Source organism: Sapajus apella, unplaced genomic scaffold (assembly GCF_009761245.1).
Source record: "Sapajus apella isolate SASKATOON/1434 unplaced genomic scaffold, GSC_monkey_1.0 scaffold47, whole genome shotgun sequence".
NCBI lineage: Eukaryota > Metazoa > Chordata > Mammalia > Primates > Cebidae > Sapajus > Sapajus apella.
In genome coordinates this window covers 3563605-3589082 of record NW_022436987.1, presented here as the reverse complement: position 1 = coordinate 3589082, position 25478 = coordinate 3563605, and the positions used below count along the sequence as shown (strand labels likewise).

The window sequence follows — 25478 nt, the reverse complement described above, 5'->3', positions numbered from 1 at the left end:
ATCCTGCTCACAGATATTTTACTCTGACTCCATCTCTTACCCATCTCTAACTTCCAAACCTTCCACTTAAACTGTGCCATATAGAGTCCAGATCTATCATCAGAAAAAATCCTGTATCTTTGACTTCTTTGAAGTTTCTCTTAACTTTCTTCTGATGGAAACTAGGATGTTGCCTCTGGGCTCTCTTTCCCTTGCAGTTCTCCCTAAGCGCTATTTTTCCATCCCACAGCTGAAAGCCTGGGAATAGAATAGATTCCGAACTTGTTCCTCCTTGCTGCTTCCAAATTATTTCTGCCCCTTCTTCCTTTAAAAACCACAGCTCCTTAGAAGAGCATGTTGTCTGGCTGCTCATTACTTCCTCTGTTCCTGTCACCTTCTAGCCTTGTAGTAACTCCACATTCATTAAAGATTTTAGCACTTGGATCACTATTTCCCATGTCATTTCTGTCCTCATACATGGGAACTTCAACATAATGTTGTCACCTAGGTTTCCATTGTGGTTTCTTATAACTTTACATGAATGCTCTCACTAATGTCATCTTCTCCCTGGCTTCATTTATTATAGATGGGCTGATGACTTCCACCAAACATCTCTTCTAAGCTCCAGATCCATATATCCAACTGGGTATTTCTACTTGGATATTTCATGGAACTCCAACTAGTCAAAATCTGAACTCCATCGATCCCACAAACCTGATTCTTCTGTTCTTAAAATCATGTTATATAGAATCAATGTCTACCCAGTCACTCAAGCTAGACTTTGTGGGGCGGGGGGTCATTCCAGACTCCTCTGTACCTCTTAGAGACCACATCCCATTAGTCATCTGCTCCCTAAGCTGCACCTATTGTCCAGGAGTCCAGAGCTTTTCTGACTAAACCTCTCCAGAGAGTAAACCTGGTAGCTAAGAGGGCAAGTTCTTGAGTAAGCATGCTTGTGTTCAAATCATAGCTTCCAGTATTACTGTGTAATTGTTGGCAAGTAAATTATGTTTTCTGGGCATCCATTTTCTTACCTGTAAAACAGGTATATAATAATATTGCTTACCTCTTAAAGTTATTGGGAGGATTAATTATGATATGTAAGATGCCTAAAACATAGTCAGTACTCTAACTTTTAGTGATTTTAATAACATCAATGATGATAATGCCTGAGTGAAGCCAATAGGGGCACCCATCTGGCTGCATGAATTGAGGAAAGAGATTTAGAAGATACCCATTGCTTCAAAAAAAATTAAACAATTTTTTTTGTTAGAGACAGGGTCTCACTCTGTCACTCAGGTTGGAGTGGGTGCCCCTCCTGACTTCCCTCAGGTATTATTGTCTTATATATCATAATTAATTGTGCTTTCACACCATCATAGCTCATGCAGCCTCAAACTCTTGGGCTCAAGTGATCTTCCCATTTCAGCTTCCTGAGTAGTTGGGACTATGTGCGCACACCACCATGCCTGGCTAGTTTTTTTACATTTTTCTTAATTTTTTACATTTTTTAGTAGAGATTAGGGCTCTCACTATGTTGCCCAGGCTGGTCTTGAACTCCTGGTCTGAAGCTATCCTCCAGCCTTGGCCTCCCAAAGCCCTGGGATTATAGGTGTGAGCCACTTCATCCAGTCTCAACTGCCTTTTAATCAGATTTCCAGCCAATCCTTCATTCAGCCCCACTCTGCATCCTTGGCTTTAAAGAAGCCCCGTACCTCCAATTCTTAAGAGCGCAGGTTCTGAGGGGCAAATTAGTTTATTTCCTACAGGCTTTCCCTCCAAGGCATCTAACTTTTCATGCTCTACACCTGCGCTATCCAATGTAGCAGCTAATATGCCACACTATCGTGCTGATCAAATTTGAAATGATGTTCTTGATATCTTGTTTTAAATAAAATATTATTAAAATAAATTTTACTTATTTTTACTTTTCAAACATGGCTACTGAAAAATTTTAAATTACATATGTGGCTGGCATTATGTTTCTATTGGACAGTGTTGTGTGCATCTTACAAAATTGACATTTCTCATCTGCTGTCACGTTTTCTATCATTCTATTTAGTCTTGTAGCTTATACACTTTATCTCTTTATTTTCATTTTTGGGCACTGTCTCGGGAAAGCAAAGATAAACGCATATGTTACATATGCCATGTTTAACTGGAAGTTCTACCTAAGCTTTTCACAATGTATCTCCTGTGCACTGTATTTGTGCACTTCGTGTCCTGTCACCACTCTTTGCCCCCGCCAAAATGAATTACCAATACCTTTCTGAACACACCAGGAAGCTTCCAGCTTTACCTTTGTTTTTTGGCCTCCTTTTTCCTGGAATATCTTTCTAACCCATCTCACCTGTCTGCCTAGTAAGTTACTCATTCTTCAACAGCTAACTCAAACTTCACCTTCTCAAAGGAGCTTTTCTTGACTTTTCCTCCTACCAGTTGAGCAGACTGCTCCAGGCCCCAGAATATTTCCTGATTTTTTTTTTTTTTTACCTAATTATCTGCCCTACAAAGAGGATCCATTTTATTCATCAGACCCTGCAGTACCAAGTTGAGGGTCTAATACATAGTAAAAACTCAAAAATGTTAAACGAACGAATGCAGACAGTAACAAAGACCGGTGGGATTGTAGAGGAAGGAGAGGCTGACTGAAAAAGTTTCGCGACAGCAGTGTTTTGTTTACATATATATATATATATATATAAAAAATTTTCATTTTTTTTTATTGCGTTTTAGGTTTGGGGGTACAGTGTTTTTAAGCTGTTCTTCAGAGAAGTTTTTGACAAGTGGAGATGGTGTCAAGAACTTTCCAGGCAGTGGGAACAGGACGAGCAAAGTTTCCCTTTAGACAGGCAATATGCTAGAGAAAGAGCACATCATCCAGTTTGGAAGGAGCATTGGTAAGACCAGATCATGCAGGGTGCTCAGGTCACAGGAGTTTGACTATTGTTCTCAAGATAATGGAGAGTTAAAAGGTTTTAAGCTGTCGTGAGAGAAAATTAGTCTTGGGTTTTAGCATTATCACCCCTGGCTGCAGATGGAGAATGAATGCGAGGGGCATGAGTGGAAGCTGAAAGACAGTGAGTTCATGGAAATGAGAAAGAACTCGATGTTGTGGTCTACGGGTGAGCGGCGCGCAGTGGTAATAAGTGGGGATGGAGATCCGGGTATGTCGGCCGGATGTATAGGCGGTAGAATGCACAGGACTCAGTAACAGACGAACATGGGGAGTGAGGGAGAAGGAGGAGTTTTTAGTTAGTATGAATGGGAAGGCGAGGGTAACATTTACAGTGACGAGTAACCACGCGGAAAGAGCAGGTCAGCTGCGGACAGTGGAGGTGGGGGCGCGGGCACCTCGCGCACCTTGTCCCTCGCGCGCCGCCGTCCGCGCTGCCCGCGCCGCCCGCGGTTGAGTCGGGAGAGGCTGCCAGCGCTGCGGTTCCGGTTCCGGTTCCAGTTGGCGTCTGCCCCTGCGGCCACCGTGAGCAGTCATGGCGTACTCCACAGTGCAGAGAGTCGCTCTGGCTTCTGGGCTCGTCCTGGCTCTGTCGCTACTGCTGCCCAAGGCCTTCCTGTCCCGCGGGAAGCGGCAGGAGCCGCCACCTACACCTGAAGGTAAGAGAATGCCAGCTTGCTCTGAGCTGCCTGGCGCCGACGAGTACGGAGAACGCTGCTCGAGGGAGGGGTGACTCTGGGAGGCTGCAGCCTTCACCGAAATATCCACCAAACTGGCTGGAGAGGGCGGACGAGACGGCTTCGAAGGGCCAGTCCCCATGGTTCCGTGGTTGTCTGCGGGCGGCGGCCTAGCTGGTTCTGCTGCAGGAAGGGCCAGGAATGTATGCATGTCTGGGCATCCTTTAGGTGGTCTTGCACACTCCCGTTTACGCGCAGTCCCTTCTCTCTTCACCCACTGGCTTAACTCATCTTGTCACTATCTGTTCAAGGGTTCCCAGCTGGGTTTCCCTCTTTAGGGTTACCGTGTACTTTCTGACGCGCTTTGTGCGAAATCAAGGCAAATGGAATTGGTACAGCAAACCTTAATTCATTATGTTCTTTCAACTTGGTGCTGGGCGCTCACTGCTTCAGGCTCTTCTTGTGCCTTTAACAATATATCTTGAAGGTTTTAATAACCCCAGTTTTAGTTACTGAAACAAATTATTACGTTCCCCTTATTGAAGCAGTATTTATCTGTTAATTCTTTGTTGTTGGCATGATGTATGTGGTGTTTAAAAATTCATCCTCTTAGCTGAACTGGGGAGCTTTTACAGAATGAATGTAAAGGCATGGTGCTGAAGGGTGGGAGGAGGAACCAGAACAATTCTCTACAGGTCATGAAGCTCTACTTGTAACTTTCTCCTGTAAATTATCCTTGTAACGTCTTTAAGATATGGTTTTACGGTGTCTGAACACTTCCAGTAGTGTTCAAACTGTTGGTTGCTGGACAGCTCCTTTTGAACTCGAATCCACTTCCCTCTGCTTTATGCACATTGGCTGTAGTTCCATTCCTTTAGCATCCTACACACTATAAATGTAAAGCACCACCCTTTAGGGTTGGAAGGCTGATTGAACACAGATAATTCTGTTTACAGAATTTGCCTGATAATCTTTATGCTTGTAAGATTGTAAGATTATCCACCTGGAAGAGACTTCTAAAACATCTTTCCATATTTGTTCTTTTTTTTCTTTCTGTCTTATTGAAAATCCCAAAGATTTTTACCTACTTTGTTAATTTATCTGCCTTGAAGAAGAGTAAATTCATGATGATCCTGAATAGTGAAGATTCTTCTAAAACAGTTTTTTTTTTTTTTAACTTGTCTTTCCATTATGGTGAATTATCTTGAACAAGTAGTATTGAATGTGAGTGAGAGACACTCTTTTGAACATTGTAGAAAGCGTGGAGTGGAGATTAGACATGGGTTGTTCCCGTGAGAACTCAAGTGTTGGTATTCAGCGTTCTCATCTTAGGATCTTTGTATTTTCAGTTCCCTTTATTCCTGAAGTGCTGTTCTCTTCCCTCCGTGCCCTTCTCATCATTCAGATTTCTGCTCAAATGAAAGCTCCTCGGAGACACTTCCCCTAATGACCCTAACTAAAATAATTATTTCCTCTCCCAACATTCCCTATTTTATCATGTTTTATATTTTCCATGGTAGACATCACTATATGATATGGAATATTCTTAAGTGTTTAATTGTTTATTTGTCTCCGCCTTCTAGAATGTAGGTTTGCAAGGGCAGGGACTTTGTCTTTCTTACTACTATTTCTTTTTTTTTTTTTTTCTACTTTCATTTATTTATTTATTTTTATAATGTAAGTAGGAAACTTACATCTGCACAAATGGTGCCAATTTAGAGCTGTTTCTTCAACTCCATTTTTACGGGTCTGCAAAAGATTACCAGTTACTGCGACCAGGCTCTTTCAACTGCACAACAGCTGCCGCCTTTATTTGCGTAATTAACTTGCTTGTTGGTGGAGGGAGATGATGTGAGCAGAGGCAAGCACAGGCACTCATTGTTGCCACTGACATAGTGAAGCTGCAAGGTGTAAGCAGGGTTGTGATTCATCCCCTATCTCGTGCATCTTGGCTTCACTAACTGACAGCCTTAACACCTCTTTAAGCATTGTTCCTTGTTCTTTTTATTTTTATTTTTTTTATTGCATTTTAGGTTTTGGGGTACATGTGAAGAATATGCAAGATTGTTGCATAGGTACACACATGGCAGTGTGATTTGCTGCCTTCCTCCCCATTACCTATATCTTGCATTTCTCCCCATGCTGTCTCTCCCCAACTCCCCACCCTCCGCTGTCCCTCCCCTATTTCCCCCCTGACAGACCCCAGTGTGTGATGCTCCCCTCCCTGTGTCCATGTGTTCTCGTTGTTCAACACCCATCTGTAAGTGAGAACATGCGGTGTTTGATTTTCTGCTCTTGTGTCAGTTTGCTGAGAATGATGGTTTCCAGGTTCATCCATATCCCTACAAAGGACACAAACTCATCGTTTTTTGTGGCTGCATAGTGTTCCATGTGTATATGTGCCACATTTTCCCTGTCCAGTCTATCATCAGTGGGCATTTGGGTTGGTTCCAAGTCTTTGCTATTGTAAACAGTGCTGCAATGAACATTCGTGTGCATGTGTCCTTATAATAGAACGATTTATAATCCTTTGGATATATACCCAGTAATGGAATTGCTGGGTCAAATGGAATTTCTGTTTCTAGGTTCTTAAGGAATCGCCAGATTGTCTTCCACAATGGTTGAACTAATTTACACTCCCACCAACAGTGTAAAAGTGTTCCTATTTCTCCACATCCTCTCCAGCATCTGTTGTCTCCAGATTTTTTAATGATCGCCATTCTAACTGGCGTGAGATGGTATCTCAAGGTAGTTTTGATTTTCATTTCTCTAACGACCAGTGATGTTGAGCATTTTTTCATATGTTTTTTGGCCTCATGTATGTCTTCTTTTGTAAAGAAGACATCCTTCCCCACTTTTGAATGGGCTTTTTTTTCCCTTGTAAATCTGTTTTAGTTCTTTGCAGATTCTGGCTAGCAGCCCTTTGTCAGATGGGTAGCTGGCAAAAAATTTTTCCCACTCCATTGGTTGCCGATTCACTCTAATGAGTGTTATCTTTTGCTGTGCAGAAGCTGTGGAGTTTGATTAGGTCCCATTTGTCTATTTTGGCTTTTGTTGCCAATGCTTTTGGTGTTTTGGTCATCAGGTCTTTGCCTATGCCTATGTCCTGAATGGTTTTCCCTAGATTTTCTTCTAGGGTTTTAATGGTATTAGGTCTTATGTTTAAGTCTTTCATCCATCTGGAGTTAATTTTAGTGTAAGGTGTCAGGAAGGTGTCCAGTTTCTGCTTTCTGCACATGGCTAGACGGTTTTCCCAACACCATTTATTAAACAGGGAATCCTTTCCCCATTGCTTGTTTTTGTCAGGTTTGTCAAAGATCACATGGTTGTAGATGTGTGGTGTTGCCTCCGAGGACTCTGTTCTGTTCCATTGGTCTATATCTCTGTTTTGGTACCAGTACCATGCTGTTTTGATTACTGTAGCCTTGTAGTACAGTTTGAAGTCCGGTAGTGTGATGCCTCCCGCTTTGTTCTTTTTGCTTAGAATTGACTTGGCTATGTGGGCTCTCTTTTGGTTCCATATGAAGTTTAAGGTGTTTTTTTTTTCCAGTTCTGTGAAGAAGGTCATTGGTAGCTTGATGGGGATAGCGTTGAATCTGTAAATTACTTTGGGCAGTATGGCCATTTTCATGGTATTGATTCTTCCTAACCATGAACATGGAATGTTTCGCCATCTGTTTGTGTCCTCTCTTATTTCCTTCAGCAGTGGCTTGTAGTTCTCCTTGAAGAGGTTCTTTACATTCCTTGTTAGTTGTACTCCTAGGTATTTTATTGTCTTTGTAGCAATTGTGAATGGCAGTTCGTTCTTAATTTGGCTCTCTTTAAGTCTGTTATTGGTGTATAGGAATGCTTGTGATTTTTGCACATTGATTTTGTATCCTGAGGCTTTGCAGAAGTTGCTTATCAGTTTCAAGAGATTTTAGGCTGAGTCAGTGGGGTCTTCTAAATATACAATCATGTCATCTGCAAATAGAGACAATTTGACTTCCTCCTTTCCTATTTAAATACCCTTTATTTCTTTTTCTTGCCTGATTGCTCTGGCTAGAACTTCCAATACTATACTGAAGTTTCTTATTACCCACCTTCTGAAGCCTGATTCTGTCATTTCATCTCACTCATTCTCCATCCAGCCTTGTTCTCTTGCTGGTGAGGAGTTGTGATCCCTTGTAGGAGGAGAGGCATTCTGGTTTCGGGTGTTTTCATCCTTTTTGTGCTGGTTTCTTCCCATCTTTGTGGATTTATCCACCTGTCGTTTTTGTAGTTGTTGACTCAGATTGGGTCTCTGAGTGGACATTCAGTTTGTTGATGATGAAGTTATTTCTTTCTGTTTCTTAGTTTTCCTTCTAACAGTCAGGCCGCTGTGCTATAGGTCTGCTGAGGTTCACTCCAGGCCCTGCTTGCCTGGGGATCACCTGCAGCAGCTGCAGAACAGTAAGGGTTGCTGCCAGTTTCTTCTTCTGCTATCTTTGTCCCAGAAGGATACCTGCCAGATTGGCCAGTCTGAGCTCTCCTTTATGAGATGACTCTTTGGATATATGGGGGTCAGGGAGCTGCTTGAGGAGACAGTGTGTCCTTTATAGGAGCTCAAGTGCTGAGCTGTGAGCTCCATTGTTCATTCAGAGATGCTGGGCAGGTACGTTTAAGTCTGCTGCAGCAGAACTCATAAACACCCTTTTTTTTTTTTCCCCCAGGTGCTCTGTCCCGGGGAGTTAAGCCTTTATTTGTAAGTTTCTGTCACGCTGCTGCCTTTTTTCAGGGCTTTCCTGCCCAGCGAGGAGGCATCCTAGTCACAGTCTGCCTGCCAAGGCTTTGCTGAGCTGCAGTGGGATCTGCCTAGCTGCCATGTGAACTTCCCTGCAGTCCTGTTTATACGGGTATAGTTAGAACTGCCTCAGCAATGGTGGTCCACCTCTGTAATGGTGGACTCTCTCTGTAATGGCGGGCTGCCTCAGCAATGGCAAACTACCTCTATAGTGGTGGACTGCCTCGGTAATGGCAAACGATCCTCCCCCACAGAGCTGGACCATCCTGGGTTCAGGTGTGCTTGCTGTGAAACTCTCAATCCAGAGCGTTTTCGATGGCTGTTTTTTTGTGGGGGTGGGACCAGCTGAGCCTGGTCACCTGGCTCCCTGCCTCAGACTCTTTTTTTTTTTTTTTCTGTTGAACGGGTGACTCTGTCTCCCAGGTGTTCCAGTTGCCTGTTGAAAAGGCACCAGTATATGTGTGATTTCCCGTGCGGCGACCCACTGCGCTGGCTGAAATAGCTGCGCTGAGATTCGTGGCGCTTTTTTGCCCAGGAATCTCCTGGCCTGGCTTCCCTGTTTCAGTCCCCTTTTTTATCAGTTGAATGGGCAACTCTGTCTCCCAGGAGCTGCAGTTGCCAGCTAAAACAGCGCCCGGACCCATGTATTTTGTGCAGAGACCCACTGTGCTGGCCAAAACAGCCACATTGGTGACCCGTGGGGCTTTGCTGCCTGGGAATTTCCTGCTCTCTGGGCAATAAAAATCCATCTGGAAATGCAGCATCCACTCACCCTCCATGCTTCGCTGGGAGCTGCAATCCTGAGCTGCACCTAATCAGCCATCTTGGATCTGTCCTACCACTATTTCTTTAGTACTTGGCACATAATGGGCAGTCAATAAATACTTGAAATTTAAGATTATTAAGCTACTAATATTGTAAATTCTGTTTTGGGGAAAGAGAAGGTACTGAAGTAGTATAACCTAGGAAAAAAACTTACCTTGAATGATATATTCCAGTAACTGAAACTTGTAGCAATGAATCCTATTTTGGGGTTACATACCCCTTTGATAATCTGATAAAAGCTATTTTCTTTCTTTCTAAAGCTATATTTCTTTTTTTCTTTCTTTCTCTTCTCTTCTCTTCTGTTCTCTTCCTTCTCTCTCTCTTTTCTTCCTTTTCTTTCTTTCTCACTGTCTCTCTTTCTTTCCTTCTTTCCCCTCCCTCCCTCTCTTCCTCCCTCTTTTCATATCTTCCTCTCTTTCTTGCCCCCTTTCCCTTTCCCTGGGTCTCGCTCTGTCACCCAGGCTGGACTATAGAGTCATGAGCACAGCTCATTGCAGCCTCTACTGCCAGGGTTCAGCTGATCCTCCTCAGCCTCCCAAGTGGCTGGGACTACAGGTACATGCCAGCACACCTGTCTAATTAAAAAAAATTTTTTTTGTAGAGATGGGGGTCTCATCATATTGCTCAGGCTGGTGTCAAATTCATGGGCTCAAGTGATCCTTCTGCCTCACCTTCCAAAGTGCTAGGATTACTGGTGTGAGCCACTGCACTCAGCCTAAAACTGTATTTTCTCTCTAGAAAAATGTACATATCCTTTGTAAATATACTCAGAATTTCAGCATCAGTTCAGAGAATTTGCAGAACCCAGAAATCCCTACTTTGAAGAAAGGAATAACCCTGAGTATTTGAAAATTCTTAAAAATACATGTCATTATGTCTTCCATGTTTGCTCATTGATGTGCATGAAACAAGCACAGTTCCCTTTCCACATGAGAGCTTTTAAGATAATCTTTAAACAAATATTTATCATGTACTGTATCACGTACTATGCACACAGTGTACAGGCACTGTGTATTCCAAGAAAAAATGAGCCAAATCCGTAGTAAAGGAAAACAGATAAATGCAAGAGTGTTAACTCAGGTCTGCACAGGGAACAATGGAGACATGTATGCAATAGTCAGTGTTAAGACTTAAGAAGGATTTCAGTCCGGGCGCAGTGGCTCACGCCTGTAATCCCAGCACTTTGGGAGGCCAAGGCAGGTGGATCACGAGATCAGGAGATTAAGACCATCCTGGCTAACACGGTGAAACCCCATCTCTACTAAAAATACAAAAAATTAGCTGGGCGTGTTGGCACACACCTGTAGTCCCAGCTACTTAGGAAGCTGAGGCAGAAGAATTGCTTGAACCCAGGAGGTGGAGGTGACAGTGGGCCGAGATCATGCCACTGCATTTCAGCCTGGGTGACAGAGCGAGACTCAGTGTCAAAAAAAAATAAAGAAATAAAAAGGGGTTTCATAACCAGCTGCAACAGCTCATGCCTATAATCCCAGCACTTTGAGAGGCTGAGGTGGAAGGATTGCTTGAGCCTAGGACTTTGAGACCAGCCTGGGCAGCATAATGAGACCCCAATCTCAACAAAAAATGTTTTTTTTCAATTAGCTGGGCATGATGGTGTGCACCTGTAGCCCCAGTTATGCTGTAGGCTGAGGTGGGAGGATTGCTTGAGGTCTGGAGGTGAAGACTAGTGAGGTGTGATTGTGTTGCAGCCTGGGCAACAGGGTGAGACCCTGCCTTAAAAAAAAAAAAAAAAAAAAAAAGAAGAAGAAGAGCTTCATAGAGCATAGAGGAGGGAAGTTTTATTTTTATTTTTAATTTTATTTTGGGAAAACAGCTTTCTTGTGATTAATTTACATATCATACAATTCTCCACTTAAAGTATATCATTTATGGGGTTTTAGAATATTCAGAGTTGTGCAGTCATCACCACATCAATTTTAGAAAATTTCATCATCCCCTCAAACCCCATACTTTTTAGTTATCACCCAACAAATGCCCCACCCCACTTCCAGCCTTAGGCAACCACTGATCTACTTTATGTCTCTATAAGTTTGCCTGTTCTGGACATTTCATGTAAACGGAATCATACAGTATCTAATCTTTTGTGACTGATGTCTTTTAACTAGCATAATGTTTTCAAGGTTCATCCATGTTGTAGCATGTAGCAGTATTTCTTTTTATGGCTGAATACTTTTTTTTTTTTTTTTTGAGACAGATTCTCATTCTGTCACCAGGCTGGAGTGCAGTGGTGCAATCTTAGCTTACTGCAACCTCCACCTCCCAGGTACAAGTGACTCTTCTGCCTCAGCCTCCCAAGGAGTTGGGACTATAGGCACACGCCAGGATGCCCAGCTAATTTTTGTATTTTTAGTAGTGATGAGGTTTCACCATATTGGCCAGGCTAATATCAAACTCCTGACCTTGTGACCCATCTACCTGGGCCTCCCAAAGTGCTGGGATTATAGGCATGAGCCACCACGCCTGGACTATGGCTGAATAATACTTCATTGTGTGGATATGCCATATTCCATTTATTCATTCATCAGTTGATGGACATTGACTTTTTGCCTTTTAGCTTTTATGAATAATGTTGCTACTGATGTCTGTGTACAAATGTTTGTGTAGACTTATGTTTTCATTTCATTTCTCTTCATTGCATACATTTGGAAAATTTGAGCATTCCAGTGTGGATGAAACTAAGCGTGTAATTTCTAGGTTGTATTCTTATTATATGTTTAACCTTTGAGGAACTGCCAGACTGTTTTCCAAAGCAACTGTACCATTTTACATTACTACCAGCAGTGCAAGAGGATTTCTGATTTCTTGTCAATACATGTTTGTTACCTGTCTTCTTGATTATAGCCACCCTAGTGGGTATGAAATGGTATCTCATTGTGATTTTATTTGCATTTCCCTGATGATTAATGACATTGAGTATTTTTTGTGTATTTATTCACTCTTTGTCTATTTGTATGTCTTGTTTTGGAAAAATGTCTATTCAGGTCCTTTTAACCGTCTTTAAAAGTTGGATTACTTGTCCTTGTTTTTGGAGAGACAGGGTCTCACTCTGGTGCACAGGCTGGAATGCAGTGGTGCCATCATTGCTCACTGCAGCCCCAAACTCCTGGACTCAAGTGATTCTCCCTCCTCAGCCTCCCAGATAACTAGGACTACAGGTGTGTGCCACCATGCCTGGCTAATTTTTTTTTTTTTTTGAGACGGAGTTTCGCTCTTGCTACCCAGGCTGGAGTGCAGTGGCACAATCTTGGCTCACCGCAACCTCTGCCTCCTGGGTTCAGGCAATTCTCCTGCCTCAGCCTCCCGAGTAGCTGGGATTACAGGCACGCGCCACCATGCCCAGCTAATTTTTGTATTTTTAGTAGAGACGGGGTTTCACCATGTTGACCAGGATGGTCTCGATCTCTTGACCTCGTGATCCACCCGCCTCGGCCTCCCAAAGTGCTGGGATTACAGGCGTGAGCCACCGCGCCCGGCCCATGGCTAATTTTTAAAAATTTTTTGCAGAGATGAGGCTCTCACTATGTTGCCCAGACTGGTCTTGAACTCCTGGTCTCAAGTGACCCTCTCACCTTGGCCTCCTGAAGCAATGGGATTACAGGTGTGAGCCACCACAGTTAGCCTCTTGTCTTTTTATTGTTGAGTTTAAGAGTTATTTGTATATTCTTGGTACAGGTCTGTTATCAGATACATGATTTGCAAATGTTTTCTTCCATTAAGTGCTTACCTTCACTTTCTTGATGGTGCCCTTTAAATAAGAAAAGTATTAAATATTGATGAAGTCCAGTTTTTCTACCTTTTTCTTTTGTTTCTTCTGCTTTTGGTGTTATATCTGAGACAAACTGCCAAAACGAAGGTTATGAAGATTTTTGCCTATGTTTTCAAGTGTTGTAGTTTTTGCTCCTTCAGTTAAGTCTTTGATCCCTTTGAATTAATTTGTGTATATGGGTAAGGTAGGAGTCCAGCTTCATGTGGATATATAGTTGCCCTAGCATCATTTGTTGAAAAGACAAAATTCTCATTGAATTGTTTTGGCACCCACGTCAAATCAATTAACTCTAAATGTAAGAGTTTATTTGTGGGCTCCCAATTATATTACATAATCTATAGGGTTATCCTTATGCTAGTACCATGCTGTCTTAATTATTGTAGCTTTGTAAGTTTTGAAATCATGAAATGTGTCCTCCAACTTTGTTCTTTTTCAAGATGTTTTGGCTATTCTGGGTCGACCTAGCATTTCCATATGAATTTTAGGATTATCACATTAATTTCTGCCAAAAAAAAAAAAAAAGTGCCAGCTGGGATTTTGACAGAGTCTATGAACACATGATTTCTTTTTTATTTATCTACATCTTTAATTTCTTTTAAAGGAGGTTGTAGTTTTTAGTGTGAAAGTCTTATTTTGTTAAATATATTCATAAGTATTTTATTCTTTAATGCTATTATAAATTTTGTTTTCAGATTGTTCTAGTGTATAGACAATTAGTTTTTGCATATTGATACTGTATTTTGTCACCTTGCTGAACTTGTTATCTGTATATAGAGATAGTTTTACTTTTTTTTTTTACCTGAATGCCTTTTATTTTTATTTTTACTTTTTTTGCTTAACTGCTCTAGCTGTAACCTTTACTACAATGTTGAATAGAAGTGTTAAGAGCAAACATCCTTTCTTGTCCTTGATCTGAAGAAGAAAGCTTTCATGCCAGTATATGTAATGTTATCTGGGGGCATTTTGTAGATGCATTTTATCAGGTTGAGGAAGTTCCCTTTTATTTATATTTGTTGAGTGTTTTTCATTATGAAGGGGTGTTGAATTTTATCAAATACTTTTTTCTATGTATGTTGAGATGATCATGTGTGTTTTGTCCTTTATATAGATGTGGCATATTACATTAATTGAAATTTAGATGTTAATCCAGCTCTGCCTTTCTTGTCTAAATTGAGGAGGAAACTCTTAAAATGTTTTGTTTTGCTTTGTTTTTTAAATTTTCCAGATGAAAAGGGCATTCTAGACAGAAGAAACACAGAGCAAAGAAACACAGAGCATTAGGGCCAGGTGCAGTGGCTCATGTCTGTATAATCCCAGCACTTGGGAAGGCCAAGGCAGGCAGATTCCATGAGACCAGGAGTTTCAGATCAGCCTGGCCAACATGGAAAAACCCTGTCTCTACTAAAAACATAAAGATTAGCCAGGTTTGGTGGTGTGTCCCTGCAATTCCAGCTACTTGGGAGGCTGAAGCAGGAGAATCGCTTAAACCTAGGAGATGGAGGTTGCAGTGAGCTAAGATCACGCCACTGTACTCTAGCCTGGGTGACAGAGCAAGACTCTGTCTCAAAAAAAGAAAAAAGGGAAAAAAAAAAAAGGAAACATAGAGCCTTGAAGTATCCATAGAGTGTGAGAGAAGACTCCAGAGAAGTTGGCATGGGCCAAATCGTGAAGTTTTTTTTCTATTATACTTAAGGAGTTTGGGTTTTATTCTAAAGGAAGATGAGGCATCATTAAGTATCTAAGTAGAAGAGAAACATTTAACGTGGTTTTAGAAAGGACAGCCTGGCAGCAGTGTAGACACTGCACTGTGAGGATTTCTTCAGAGAGAAGATTGTTGTAGTCATCCAGTTGAGACACCATGAGCATCACCAAGTCGATGTCATTGAGCTCATCTGTTAGGATGCTTGTGACAAGTGACAGAAAAGTCACCTTGACTTGTCTTAAGACAGAAAGAGAACGTATTGACTTGTGTAAATGTAAAGACCCTGTGTTAGAACTGTCTTCCAGTGTGGTATGATCGAGAGACTCTCAGTTGTCACATCGGGGCTCCAGCTCTTATTTTCTGTTCTTTATACTCTGGGTTCATTCTGAAGTTGGTTCTGTACTCTAGCTGCTCCCTCAGGGTAGTAACAGTGGTTGCAACAGTTTCAGACATTACCTCCTCTCATGTCATTCATTGCCCAGAGAAAGTGAGAGTGCCTCATTTATATATGTATGTATATATGTATGTATGTAGAGCTGGCCTGGAACTCCTGGCCTCAAGTCATTGTCCCACATCAGCCTCTTAAGTACTGGGATTACAGCACTTTGCTGGGCACAGCTCCAGGCTTCTTTTAAGTCTTCCTTCACTCTCATCTTCCAACCCCACTCCCCAGATTCTTTGCCAGAAGTTCCAGCAAACATATCCACTCACATTAATGGCTTGAATTAAGTTAACTTGTGGTGTTGTGGGTAGAAAGAATAGGCTGATGAACCCACTCTGGAGTTGAGAGGAGTTCCCAAAGGGAAATAGGGAGATTAGAGCAAGAAAGGTTATCAGTGGATAGATTGGAAGGAAGAGAACAATTTTAAGAGACATTTTAGGCCGGGCGCGGTGGCTCACTCCTGTGATTCCAGCACTTTGGGAGGCCGAGGCGGGTGGATCACGAGGTCAGGAGATCAAGACCATCCTGGTCAACAGGGTGAAACCCCGTCTCTGCTGAAAATACAAAAATTAGCTCGGCATGATGGTGCGTGCCTGTAGTCCCAGCTACTCGGGAGGCTGAGGCAGGAGAATTGCTTGAACCCAGGAGGCGGAGGTTGCGGTGAGTTGGGATCGTGCCATTGCACTCCAGACTGGGCAACAACAGCGAAACTCCGTCTCAAAAAAAAAAAAAAGAGAGACATTTTAAAATAGAATTGGAAGGTGAGGGAGAGGGAGACATCTGGATTGTTCTCAGGTTTAGGTGAAAGGTTAGATGATGATATCCTTTGCCAAAATAGGAATGGAGGAAGAGTAGATTAAAGGTGTGTGAAAGGAAAATAAAACCTTGGGACCCCAGTTCACTATGCCTGAAGGAAAAAATAAAGCTGAAAGCTGAGTCATGCAAGAAACTGCCTTTCCTTTTGTTCCTAAGCAGGTAGCTACAGATAAAAGATTAAATATCTCCACAGGTAGCTACTATAGGTTCACCTTATCTTATGCAAAGTGCCTGTTTACTGAGCACCAGATGAACACACAATTGACTGTTCCCTACCTGCACCTTTTCTCTTGCAACATATGGATTACCATACCTTTCTTTCCCCTCCAGCTCACTTTTCCCCTTGAAATATTGAAGCTCTCAAAATCATCTTTGGAGAAAGACACAGAACTCTCTCCTGGGTGTTTCCTTAATGTTGGCAAAATGAACTTCTAAATTAATTGAGGCCTGTCCCAGATACTTTTTGGTTTACAGGTATAAGATGATTAATTCAGGAATTGGAAAAGTAGTAGTATGTCTCTTTCTTCAGTCTTCTTTCCTGTGTTAATATCCCTAGCTCCCTCATTCCTTCCTGGTATGACCTAGTTGCAAGTATTTGAACACAGCCCTCTTAGAAGAGGCTCTTAGAACTGCAAATAACTGCACATCTAAGACAGTTCATGAAAGAACAATCTATTGTTTCCCTGCACCCTTCTCTTTTTTTAAAATTATATCCTTAATGCTTTCTGGGGATTGCTTTAGTTTTTAGCATTTTATTTGCTGACTTTGCTGTTTAGTATAATTCTGAGCCTTTTTTTATTTTTAATAGGAGATGTTCATCTAGGTTTTGTTCATTTTTCTACTGATCACTTGATGCTTTGGAACCAAATATAGGACTTTGTAGTCTTCCCTATTGCTTTTATCTGTTTAATATGGCCAAGAATTCTAGCTATTGAAATTTTTTCAGAGCATTCATTGTTTCATTCCGTGTATTTGTTTACCATTTCTTAGGTGTGTGTCATGCTTGATTTTAAAAAAACTTTTTGTTAAAGACATTTTCTTTTTTTTTAAAGATGGAGTTTCACCGTGATGGCCAGGCTGGTCTTGAACTCCTGACCTCAGGTGATCCACCCACCTTGGCCTCCCAAAGTGCTAGAATTACAGGCATGAGCCACTGCGCCCGGCCAAAGACATTTTCAAACATAAGTTGAGAGAGTAGTAAAATGAATCCACATCACCCTACTTCAGCAACCATCAATACATGGTCTTGTATCCTAGGTATCCCCACCCACTTTCCCCTCCATTCACTGGATGATTTTGAAGCAAATCCTAAACGTTGGATCATTTCATCCTTAAATGCTTCAGTCTTGCATCTCTAAAAATGGATTCTTATTGAAATATAGCCACAATACTATTATCACACCTAAAAAATCAATACTTCTTTAATGTCATTAAATAGCTAGTTGGTGTTCACATTTTTCCCAACATGTTTTAACTTTTCTTTTTTCTTTCTTTTTTTACAATTTTACGTTTGATTATGATCAGCATGTTTCCTCTTTTTGTTTTTGTTTTGTTTTGTTTTTTTGAGATGGAGTATTGGGCTGGAGTGCAGTGGCACAATCTTGGAGTCTCTGAGTCTCTGTCACTCAGGCTGGAGTGCAGTGGCACGGTCTCAGTTCATTGCAACCTCTGCCTCCCAGGTTCAAGTGATTCTCCTGCTTCAGCCTCCTGAGTAGCTGGCATTGCAGGCACCCACCACCATGCCTGGATAATTTTTTTGTGTTTTTAATAGAGGCAGGTTTCACCATGTTGGCCAGACTGGTCTCGAACTCCTGACCTCAGAGGATCCTCCCACCTTGGCCTCCCAAAGTACTGAAATGACAGGATTGAGCCACCATGCCCGGCCTCAGCATGTTTTCTTGATAGGTCAAATTATTTTTTTAAATGTATTAGTCATTTAAAACTGCTTTTAGCATCACACCAGTCTATTCATGGAAACCTTTTGTTTAGGGCCATTCAACCAGATGGTTATTTGTTTGCCCTTTTCCATCTTACTCTGTCACCCTGGTTTGCTTGCTTCTTCCTTCCTCCCTTCAGTCTATTCTCAATACAGCAGCCATAGTATCATGTTAAAGCTTAGGTCAACTCACGTCTCTCCCCTCCTGAAAACTCTCCAGTGGCTTCCTGGCTCAGATGAAAAGATAGTCTATACATGATCCCAAAGGCCCTATATAATCTTCTTCCCCATTTGCTTCTATTTTTCCATCTTTTTCACTTTGTTGTGGCCACACTGGCTGCCTCCTTACTGTTCCTTGAATATGCAAGCATACTTCTACCTCAGTGCCTTTGCATTTGCTGTTTCCATTGCTTGAAATGCTCTTCTTTTGGATATCCATGTTCCTTTTCCTTCATCTTCATGTTTTCTCTCAAATGATATTTCCTGATGCCTTCTCTGGCCATTTCAGCTGAAATCTTAACTTCCAACACAGTCTTACCCTTTCTCCCTGCCTTATTTTTTCTCCTTAGTATTTATCACTTTCTTGTTTACTGTCTCTTTTCCTACTTAGAAAGGAGGCTCCGTGAGGATAATGATTTATATTTGTTGTGTTCATGGCTTTGTGTCCAGCTTTAGAAGAGGCCTGCATGTAAGTAGACAATAAATATTTATTGAACAAGTAAAATAATGAGTTAATTAATGAGTGCTGGCTCCTAGGGATCGTGACTTCCTCTATTAGCATTTGTAAGCCATTACCTTAATATTACATTCATTACGGTTACATGAATGGTCATGCATCCATGTGATAGACTATTATGAATTCAGTAATTTATATTCATGAAGTTTTAAATGATATGGAACATTGTATGATACAAGTGAAAAGTAAAGACATATATTCATATTCACTAGAAAGATGTCAACATTTTAACAGTGGTTATTTTTAGATCATGTAATTATGAGGGGTTGTTCTTTAAATTTTTCTGTACTTTCTTAATTTTCCATAGGTATGCATTTCTTTTATAATCAGAAAAAAAGTACTTTCTCTTCTCTTCCATATCCATTAAAAAAAATGGAAGAATCCTTTTTAGAATCTAGCCCAAGAGTTACAACAAGTTCACGTCTCTATAGTTTGTTGAGTTTGTCATCCGCTTTCTACTTTCCGCAGACTGGAACAGTAGTTCTCTATCTTAATTCTTTTAAGATTTCACTTTTTATCAATATAATTTCTTAAATTTTTCTTTAGTTCAGTGACCTTATTTGCACGTTTACCCAGTTCTCTTGATAGAAATTATTTAGTGAATAGGCTTGAATTTATCCTCCTCTGGGACTTTACTTTTGTCCTTAGGATTGTTAATTCTCAACTGAACCAAATATTTATCCCCTTAGATGTAGAAGCAAAATGGAGGTTGGCAAGCTCTGTTTTCTCAGCATTACATTTTATCTTAAGGAAAATTGCCTCTTTTCTCTAAACATCACTAAAAATACCCCTTTGGGCTTTGCTAGTCTTTTTGTAAATCTGCATTTATTTTGGGCCTTGGCCTCCTCGTGTCACTCTGGGAGTCTTGCCACTCTTTCATGCTGATTGCCCAGTGCCTGTCTTTTCATCTTTTCTGTCCTGCACATCTACTTTTTTTTCTGCACATCTACTTTTTTTTTCCCTCGTCGTTCCTATCTGCTTGAGAATTTTCGAAGTGCCCGTATAGAAATGCATTTTAAGGGCTTTCCTCTCAGAAAGGGTCTCATCCTATGGCTTTATGTCTGTTTTCAAAACTTCTTAACTCTGGGCCAGGCACGGTGGCTCACACCCGTAATCCTAGCACTTTGGGAGGCTGAGGCAGACAGATCACCTGAGGTCAGGAGTTCAAGACCAGCCTGGCCAACATGGCAAATCCCTGTCTCTACTAAAAATCCAAAAATTAGCCAGGTGAGGTGTTGCATGTCTGTGGTCCCAGCTACTCGAGAGGCTGAGGCAGGAGAATCTTTTGAACCTGGGAGGCAATGAGCTGAGATCACACCACTGCCCTCCAGCCTGGGTGACAGCGTGAGACTCCATCTCAAAACAAAAAAACAAAAAACTTCTTAACGCTGGCTTCCTAGAGCTTGTGTTACACGATTCCTACTTTATGTCAAAAATACTAAGATGTCTTTCTCCTGAGGTTACCCTTTCATTTCGTCAACCAGTTTCTTCTTTGGTCGGAGTAGCAGTTCCTCTGCTCTCCCTGTGTATCTATGGAACATAAAAATGTCAGCACACTTGGTCAAGAACTTGTCAGTTGTTTCATTGTTAGCCTAATGAGAGTTTGAATAGGTTCCAAGGTAGTTGAAGTCCACCAAGATGACAGTGTGCCGCTCTGTGCTAGAGTTGGCCTCAAGAGAGTCCTATCTACTTCCACTTGGCTAGGAACCTTTGGTGTTCATTTGGTGTTCCCACAGTAGCATTGTATCTGCGCATCACTCCTGCTGACCCTGCCTGAATGCTTATAAATAGGGTTCCTGACCGGGCATGGTGGCTCATGCCTGTAATTCCAACACTTTGGGAGGCTGAGGCAGGCAGATCACAAGGTTAGTAGTTCAAGACCACCCTGGCCAATATGGTAAAACCCCGTCTCTACCAAAAATACAAAAATTAGCTGGACGTGGTGGTGTGCGCCTGTAGTCCCAGCTACTCGGGAGGCTGAGGCAGAAATTGAACCCAGAGGCAAAAGTTGCAGTGAGCCGAGATCGTGCCACTGCACTCCAGCCTAGGTGACAAAGTGAGAATACGTCTCAAATAAATAAAGAGAGAGATAGAGAGAGATAGAGAGATAGTTAGATAGATAGATAAAATTCCTTGCTAGCCCCTCTCCAATGCCCCTGTTCCTGTGGAATAGCACAGACCCTTTGTCACAATGTTCTCCTAAGTAAGTCATGTCCCACTGAGTCTTAATCTCTCTGAGATGTGAAAATATACAGATATGTGTATATGCGTATGTAAACATATGCACATATACATGTATGACACACATGCACATACGTAATTCTTTGTTATCTTAAACTAGCTTCTTATGTGTTGGTATGTAAGTGCCTGAAGATAAAGATATTATTTTGGTTGCTTACTGTTTATTTTCCCTAATGGAGCATCAGAAATCTCCTCTGAAGGAATATTCAAGGACAGAGAGATTAGGAAGTCATTTTGATTTCCAAGAGTCATTTTTCTGTTCATGTATTATAGAAATGAACAGAAAACAATAGACAATTTGAGAGCCCGTGAATGCATGTAAAATTAGGCATTTTTTCAAGTTTAGAAACTTATAGGTAAGTGGGTATGGAACACCTTGCTTGATCAGTCAATCCTAATTGCCAGTTTCTATTCTTGAAACTGTGAAATTGAAAACTGGCAGGATAATGAAGTAAAAAACTATTTTTAGCTTTAAAAGTGACTGGGCAGGATTTTGAGATTCTATTGATGACTAACACTTGCAGTATAATTCATCCAGATCAGTTCAGCCAAGATATAGCATGCAAGATCCAGAGCCTGCCCTGTGGGGGACCCAAACATGAATAAAACACTGGACCTTTATTCAAGAAGTTCTTAGTTTGTCTTCCAGCCAGAGACCACCAGGAACATACCTGTAGTTGAACAAGTTGAGTGTATTACTTGTTGCAGCAAGGGAGAATGTACACCATGGGAAATCGTGGGGTGTCTCAATAAGGCACTGTTAGAAAAGGTCATTATAGGTTTTGGGTTTGTGTTAGGTGATCTGGAGGATGGTTTAAGGATGTGGTGCTTTGCTCTGAATTAAATGCTTTCAGGAAGTAAGGCAAATTCTATGACTGGTATCTTAACAGTTTATCTAAGGGGAGGGCCAACTAGAGAAAGGCTAAAGCTGTAATTGATAAAGAAGCCCCATCATTCATATTACCCAGCACTAGGGGATATTAGGTATTTTGTGTGGCTTGGGCAGTGTTCATGTTTTGTTAATGTTCAGACAGATTACAGAGTGGTCTTGCTTTTTTCTTGATCCATCATGATCACAGAATGGCCATGTCTAATGCTGGTGTTCTGAAATTGCTTATGTGTAACAGGAGAATACCACAACTTATCTTTGAGTACCAAGCAAGCTCATTGCAGTATCAGTGCCTAGCTGATAATATCAGGCCAACTTTTGGATGTTAGAGGCTGCTTTTCGTGTTCTCAGATATGAAATACAGGTTTCAGTCAGCACCAGATAAAATCGGGTAGAGATGGTGCTTAGTGGAAGATATTACCTGTTTTTGTTTCCCAATTCATTTAAATACAGGCTACAAGACACATTAATACAAGTCTTGAATAAGGCCAAGTGTGGTAAGTGCAATTAAAGAGGCTCAAGCAGTGTGTTTTACAGGCATGGGGAGTAGCATGAGAAGATGCTTGGGGGGTGTGGGGGCAGTTTTTGGCCTGGGCCTTGAAGGATTGGCTGGATTTAGATATGTGAAGTTAAGAGAGGAAAGCAAAGCCACTGTAGGATAAACATAGGCATAGAAGCAAGAAGGTAAAAGTCAGGTTCAAAGCATGGTGAAAACCCTAGTTTGGCTGGATGAATGGTATGTAACGGGAAAGTAGTGTGAAGAGGTACTTTTGGGTTAGATTATAGAATCCAGTTGTTTAGGAATTTAATTTGTGGGTGTTGTAACCGAGCGAGTCAGAAGGAATGCGCCACGCTCTGAGTTCCAAATTAAGAGTCCCTTATTTGCCAGCGACTGAGAGACAGCTAACACTCAAAATTCTCTCGGCCCCAAGGAAGGGGCTTAGTTATCTTTTATACCTTGATTTAGGTAGAGGAGGGGATACGTAGCTGAAGCAGAGTTTTACTGAAGCAGAACAAGCAAGTTAGATAAGGAAGCTGGTAACCAGGGGGGAGGAGATTTCCAGGATTGTTGGTTGCTAAGGGTATTTCCATATGGTCATCAAGGAGAGTAGCAGGGGGAACTTTCCATACAATCAGTCACAACAGCAGGGTATTCATAACAGCAGGTAGACTTGCCAAGCAGGATACGGTTACAATGGTTACAGGTGTGAAGAATAGTGTGCTTCAAACTTTAACACTTCAAGTCTTTTAAGTGCAGCATGACCCAGCTATGCACCTGTGGGGTCTGTGGCAGGGAGGGAGAAGTTAGGCTGGAGCTTACTGCTGAGATGGAGTCAGTTAGGCTAACGCAGGTTAAGTTATTACATGGGTAAGGAAAATCAGAATTTGTTAAATACCTACTATATGTGCTAGCTGCTTTGTATATATGATATCATTTACTCTTTTGTAATTCTTGTAAACTCTGGAAAGTAGATATCATACCCATTTTACAGATGATGATAATGAGCTCTAGAAAGATTAATTTAACCTCCACTGAAGTAGTTGGAGGCACAGCCATAATCTTAACCAATAGCTACTCGTTGAAAAGGTGGTACTCGTTCTAGTTTACTCTGCTACCTCCATTCTGCTCTAATACAGCCCCTTGTCATCAGTGAAGACCATTAGAAGCTTTTGATCAGAGAAATGGCAAGACCAGTTAGAATTGTGCTTTAGGAAAATTATTCTGGTAACAAAACAGTGGTAACTGATGTGTATTGAGTGTATGGATCAAGCCCTGTGCTAAGAAACTTAGACACGTAATGATCTCTTTTAGTAATACATAGGATGGATTGAGATTGGAGAGGTTGATAAAAGATGAAAAAAATCTGATTAAATTAGCAGAAAATGTCAAAGCAGTAGAGAACAAAACAGAATCCGGTAGAAGGGAAATGTAACAAGATAGGGCCCTTCCGGTCCGAACGTGGTGGCTCACGCCTGTCATCCCAGCACTTTGGGAGGCTGAGGCAGGCGGATCACAAGGTCAGGAGATTGAGACCATCCTGGCTAACAGTGAAACCCTGTCTCTACTAAAAATACAAAAAATTAGCTGGGTGTGGTAGCATGTGCCTGTAGTCCCAGCTACTCCGGAGGCTGAGTCAGGAGAATCGCTTAAACCCAGGAGGCAGAGGTTGCAGTGAGCCGAGATCGCACCATTGCACCCCAGCCTGGGTGACAGGGCGAGACTCCGTCTCAAAAAACAAAAACAAAAAAAGATAGGGCCTTTGGAGGAGGCCTGTGAGGAAAAACAGCTATTGTCATGGCTTCTACTTTAAGTAATGCTGAATCAAATATGGCCTCTACAGCCTCCTCATTGTTTAGGGAAAAGCTTGGCTATCTTAAGGAACTGGCCCCATTAAGACCTTTCTTGAACCACTGTTTCTTTTCTTTCTTTTTTTTTTTTTTTTGAGACAGAGTCTTGCTCTGTCACCTAGGCTGGAGTACAATGGAGCAGTCTCGGCTTACTGCAACCTCTGCCTCCCAGGTTCAAGCGACTTTCCTGCCTCAGCCTTCTGAGTAGCTGGGATTACAAGCATGTGCCACCACACCTGGCTAAGTTTTTGTATTTTTAGTAGAGACAAGGTTTCACCATGTTGGCCAGACTGGTCTCAAACTCCTGACCTCGTGATCTGCCCGCCTCGACCTCCCAAAGTGTTGGGATTATCGGTGTGAGCCACCGTGCCTGGCCTCTATTTTTTTTTTATTAAAATAGACACATGTCCAGTTCTTTATAGATTTATTTGTCCCAAAAATGAAATGCTGCAGATGAGTTAATATTGCTTTCAGAAAACCCTTTTGTTAACAGTGCTAAAGTTTTTGTTTTTAACAATAGGTATGGTTATTAACAAAGGAAGGTAGAGCTTCTTGTAAAATCCATTAATTTTTTTTTTTTTTTTTTGAGACAGAGTCTTACTCTGTCACCCAGGCTGGAGTGCAGTGGTGCCGTTTCGGCTCACTGCAACCACAACTTCTGCCTCCTGGGTTCAGATGATTCTCCTGCCTTAACCTCCTGTAGCTGGGATTACAGGCATGTGGCACCATGCCCAGCTAATTTTTGTATTTTTCGTGGAGACGGGGTTTTGCCATGTTGGCCAGGCTGGTCTCAAACCGCAGATCTCAGGTGATCCTCCTGCCTTGGCCTCCCAAAGTGCTGGGATTACAGACGTGAGCCACCGTGCCTGGCCAGAATCCATTAACGTTAAGTTTTTAGTTAAGTTTAAATGATAAGCTAAGAGATTTTTTTTTTTTTTTTGAGATGGGGTCTCCTGTTGCGCAGGCTGATCACACAGAGGCGTGATCATAGCTTACTGCAGCCTCAAACTCCTAGGCTTGAGCGGTCCTTCTGCCTCAGCCTCCTGAGTAGCTGGGACTACAGGCACATGCCTCCACAGCCAGCTGATTTATAAAAGTTTTTTGTAGAGAGGAGGTCTTGCCATCTTGCCCAGACTGATCTTAAACTCCTGGGCTTAAGCAATCTTCCCACCTCGGCCTCCAAATTTTGGGATTAAATTTTAATAATTAAGGAAACCTAAATATGGGGAAAGCTTTCAGTAAACAATTAGGATTTAGTCACATTTCTTTTTATAGAATACTTAAGTACCTGTAGAGATAGCCACACTGCTGTTTTGTTTTCTATATTAGAAAACCTACTGTTTTTTTTTTTTTTTGGAGACAGAGTTTCACTCTTGTTACC

The 25478-nt window shown here is 41.7% G+C and overlaps 1 protein-coding gene across 5 annotated transcripts in view; it reads left to right on the top strand.

Annotated features, from left to right (window-relative positions):
- The first annotated feature begins 3041 nt into the window (after nucleotides 1–3041).
- Nucleotides 3042–25478, top strand: part of RIC3 (RIC3 acetylcholine receptor chaperone) — a 68618-nt gene continuing 46181 nt past the window's right edge. For 2 of the 5 annotated variants that reach the window (XR_004257575.1, XM_032240658.1), the window contains exon 1: nucleotides 3052–3594. Coding sequence is in view for 4 of the 5 variants with exons in the window: in XM_032240658.1 (XP_032096549.1) it covers nucleotides 3471–3594 (124 nt within the window). In the remaining variant the exon portion in view is untranslated. Of the gene's footprint in view, nucleotides 3595–25478 lie in introns of all 5 variants that reach the window. The other 3 variants (XM_032240663.1, XM_032240659.1, XM_032240660.1) reach the window with 3 other exon arrangements.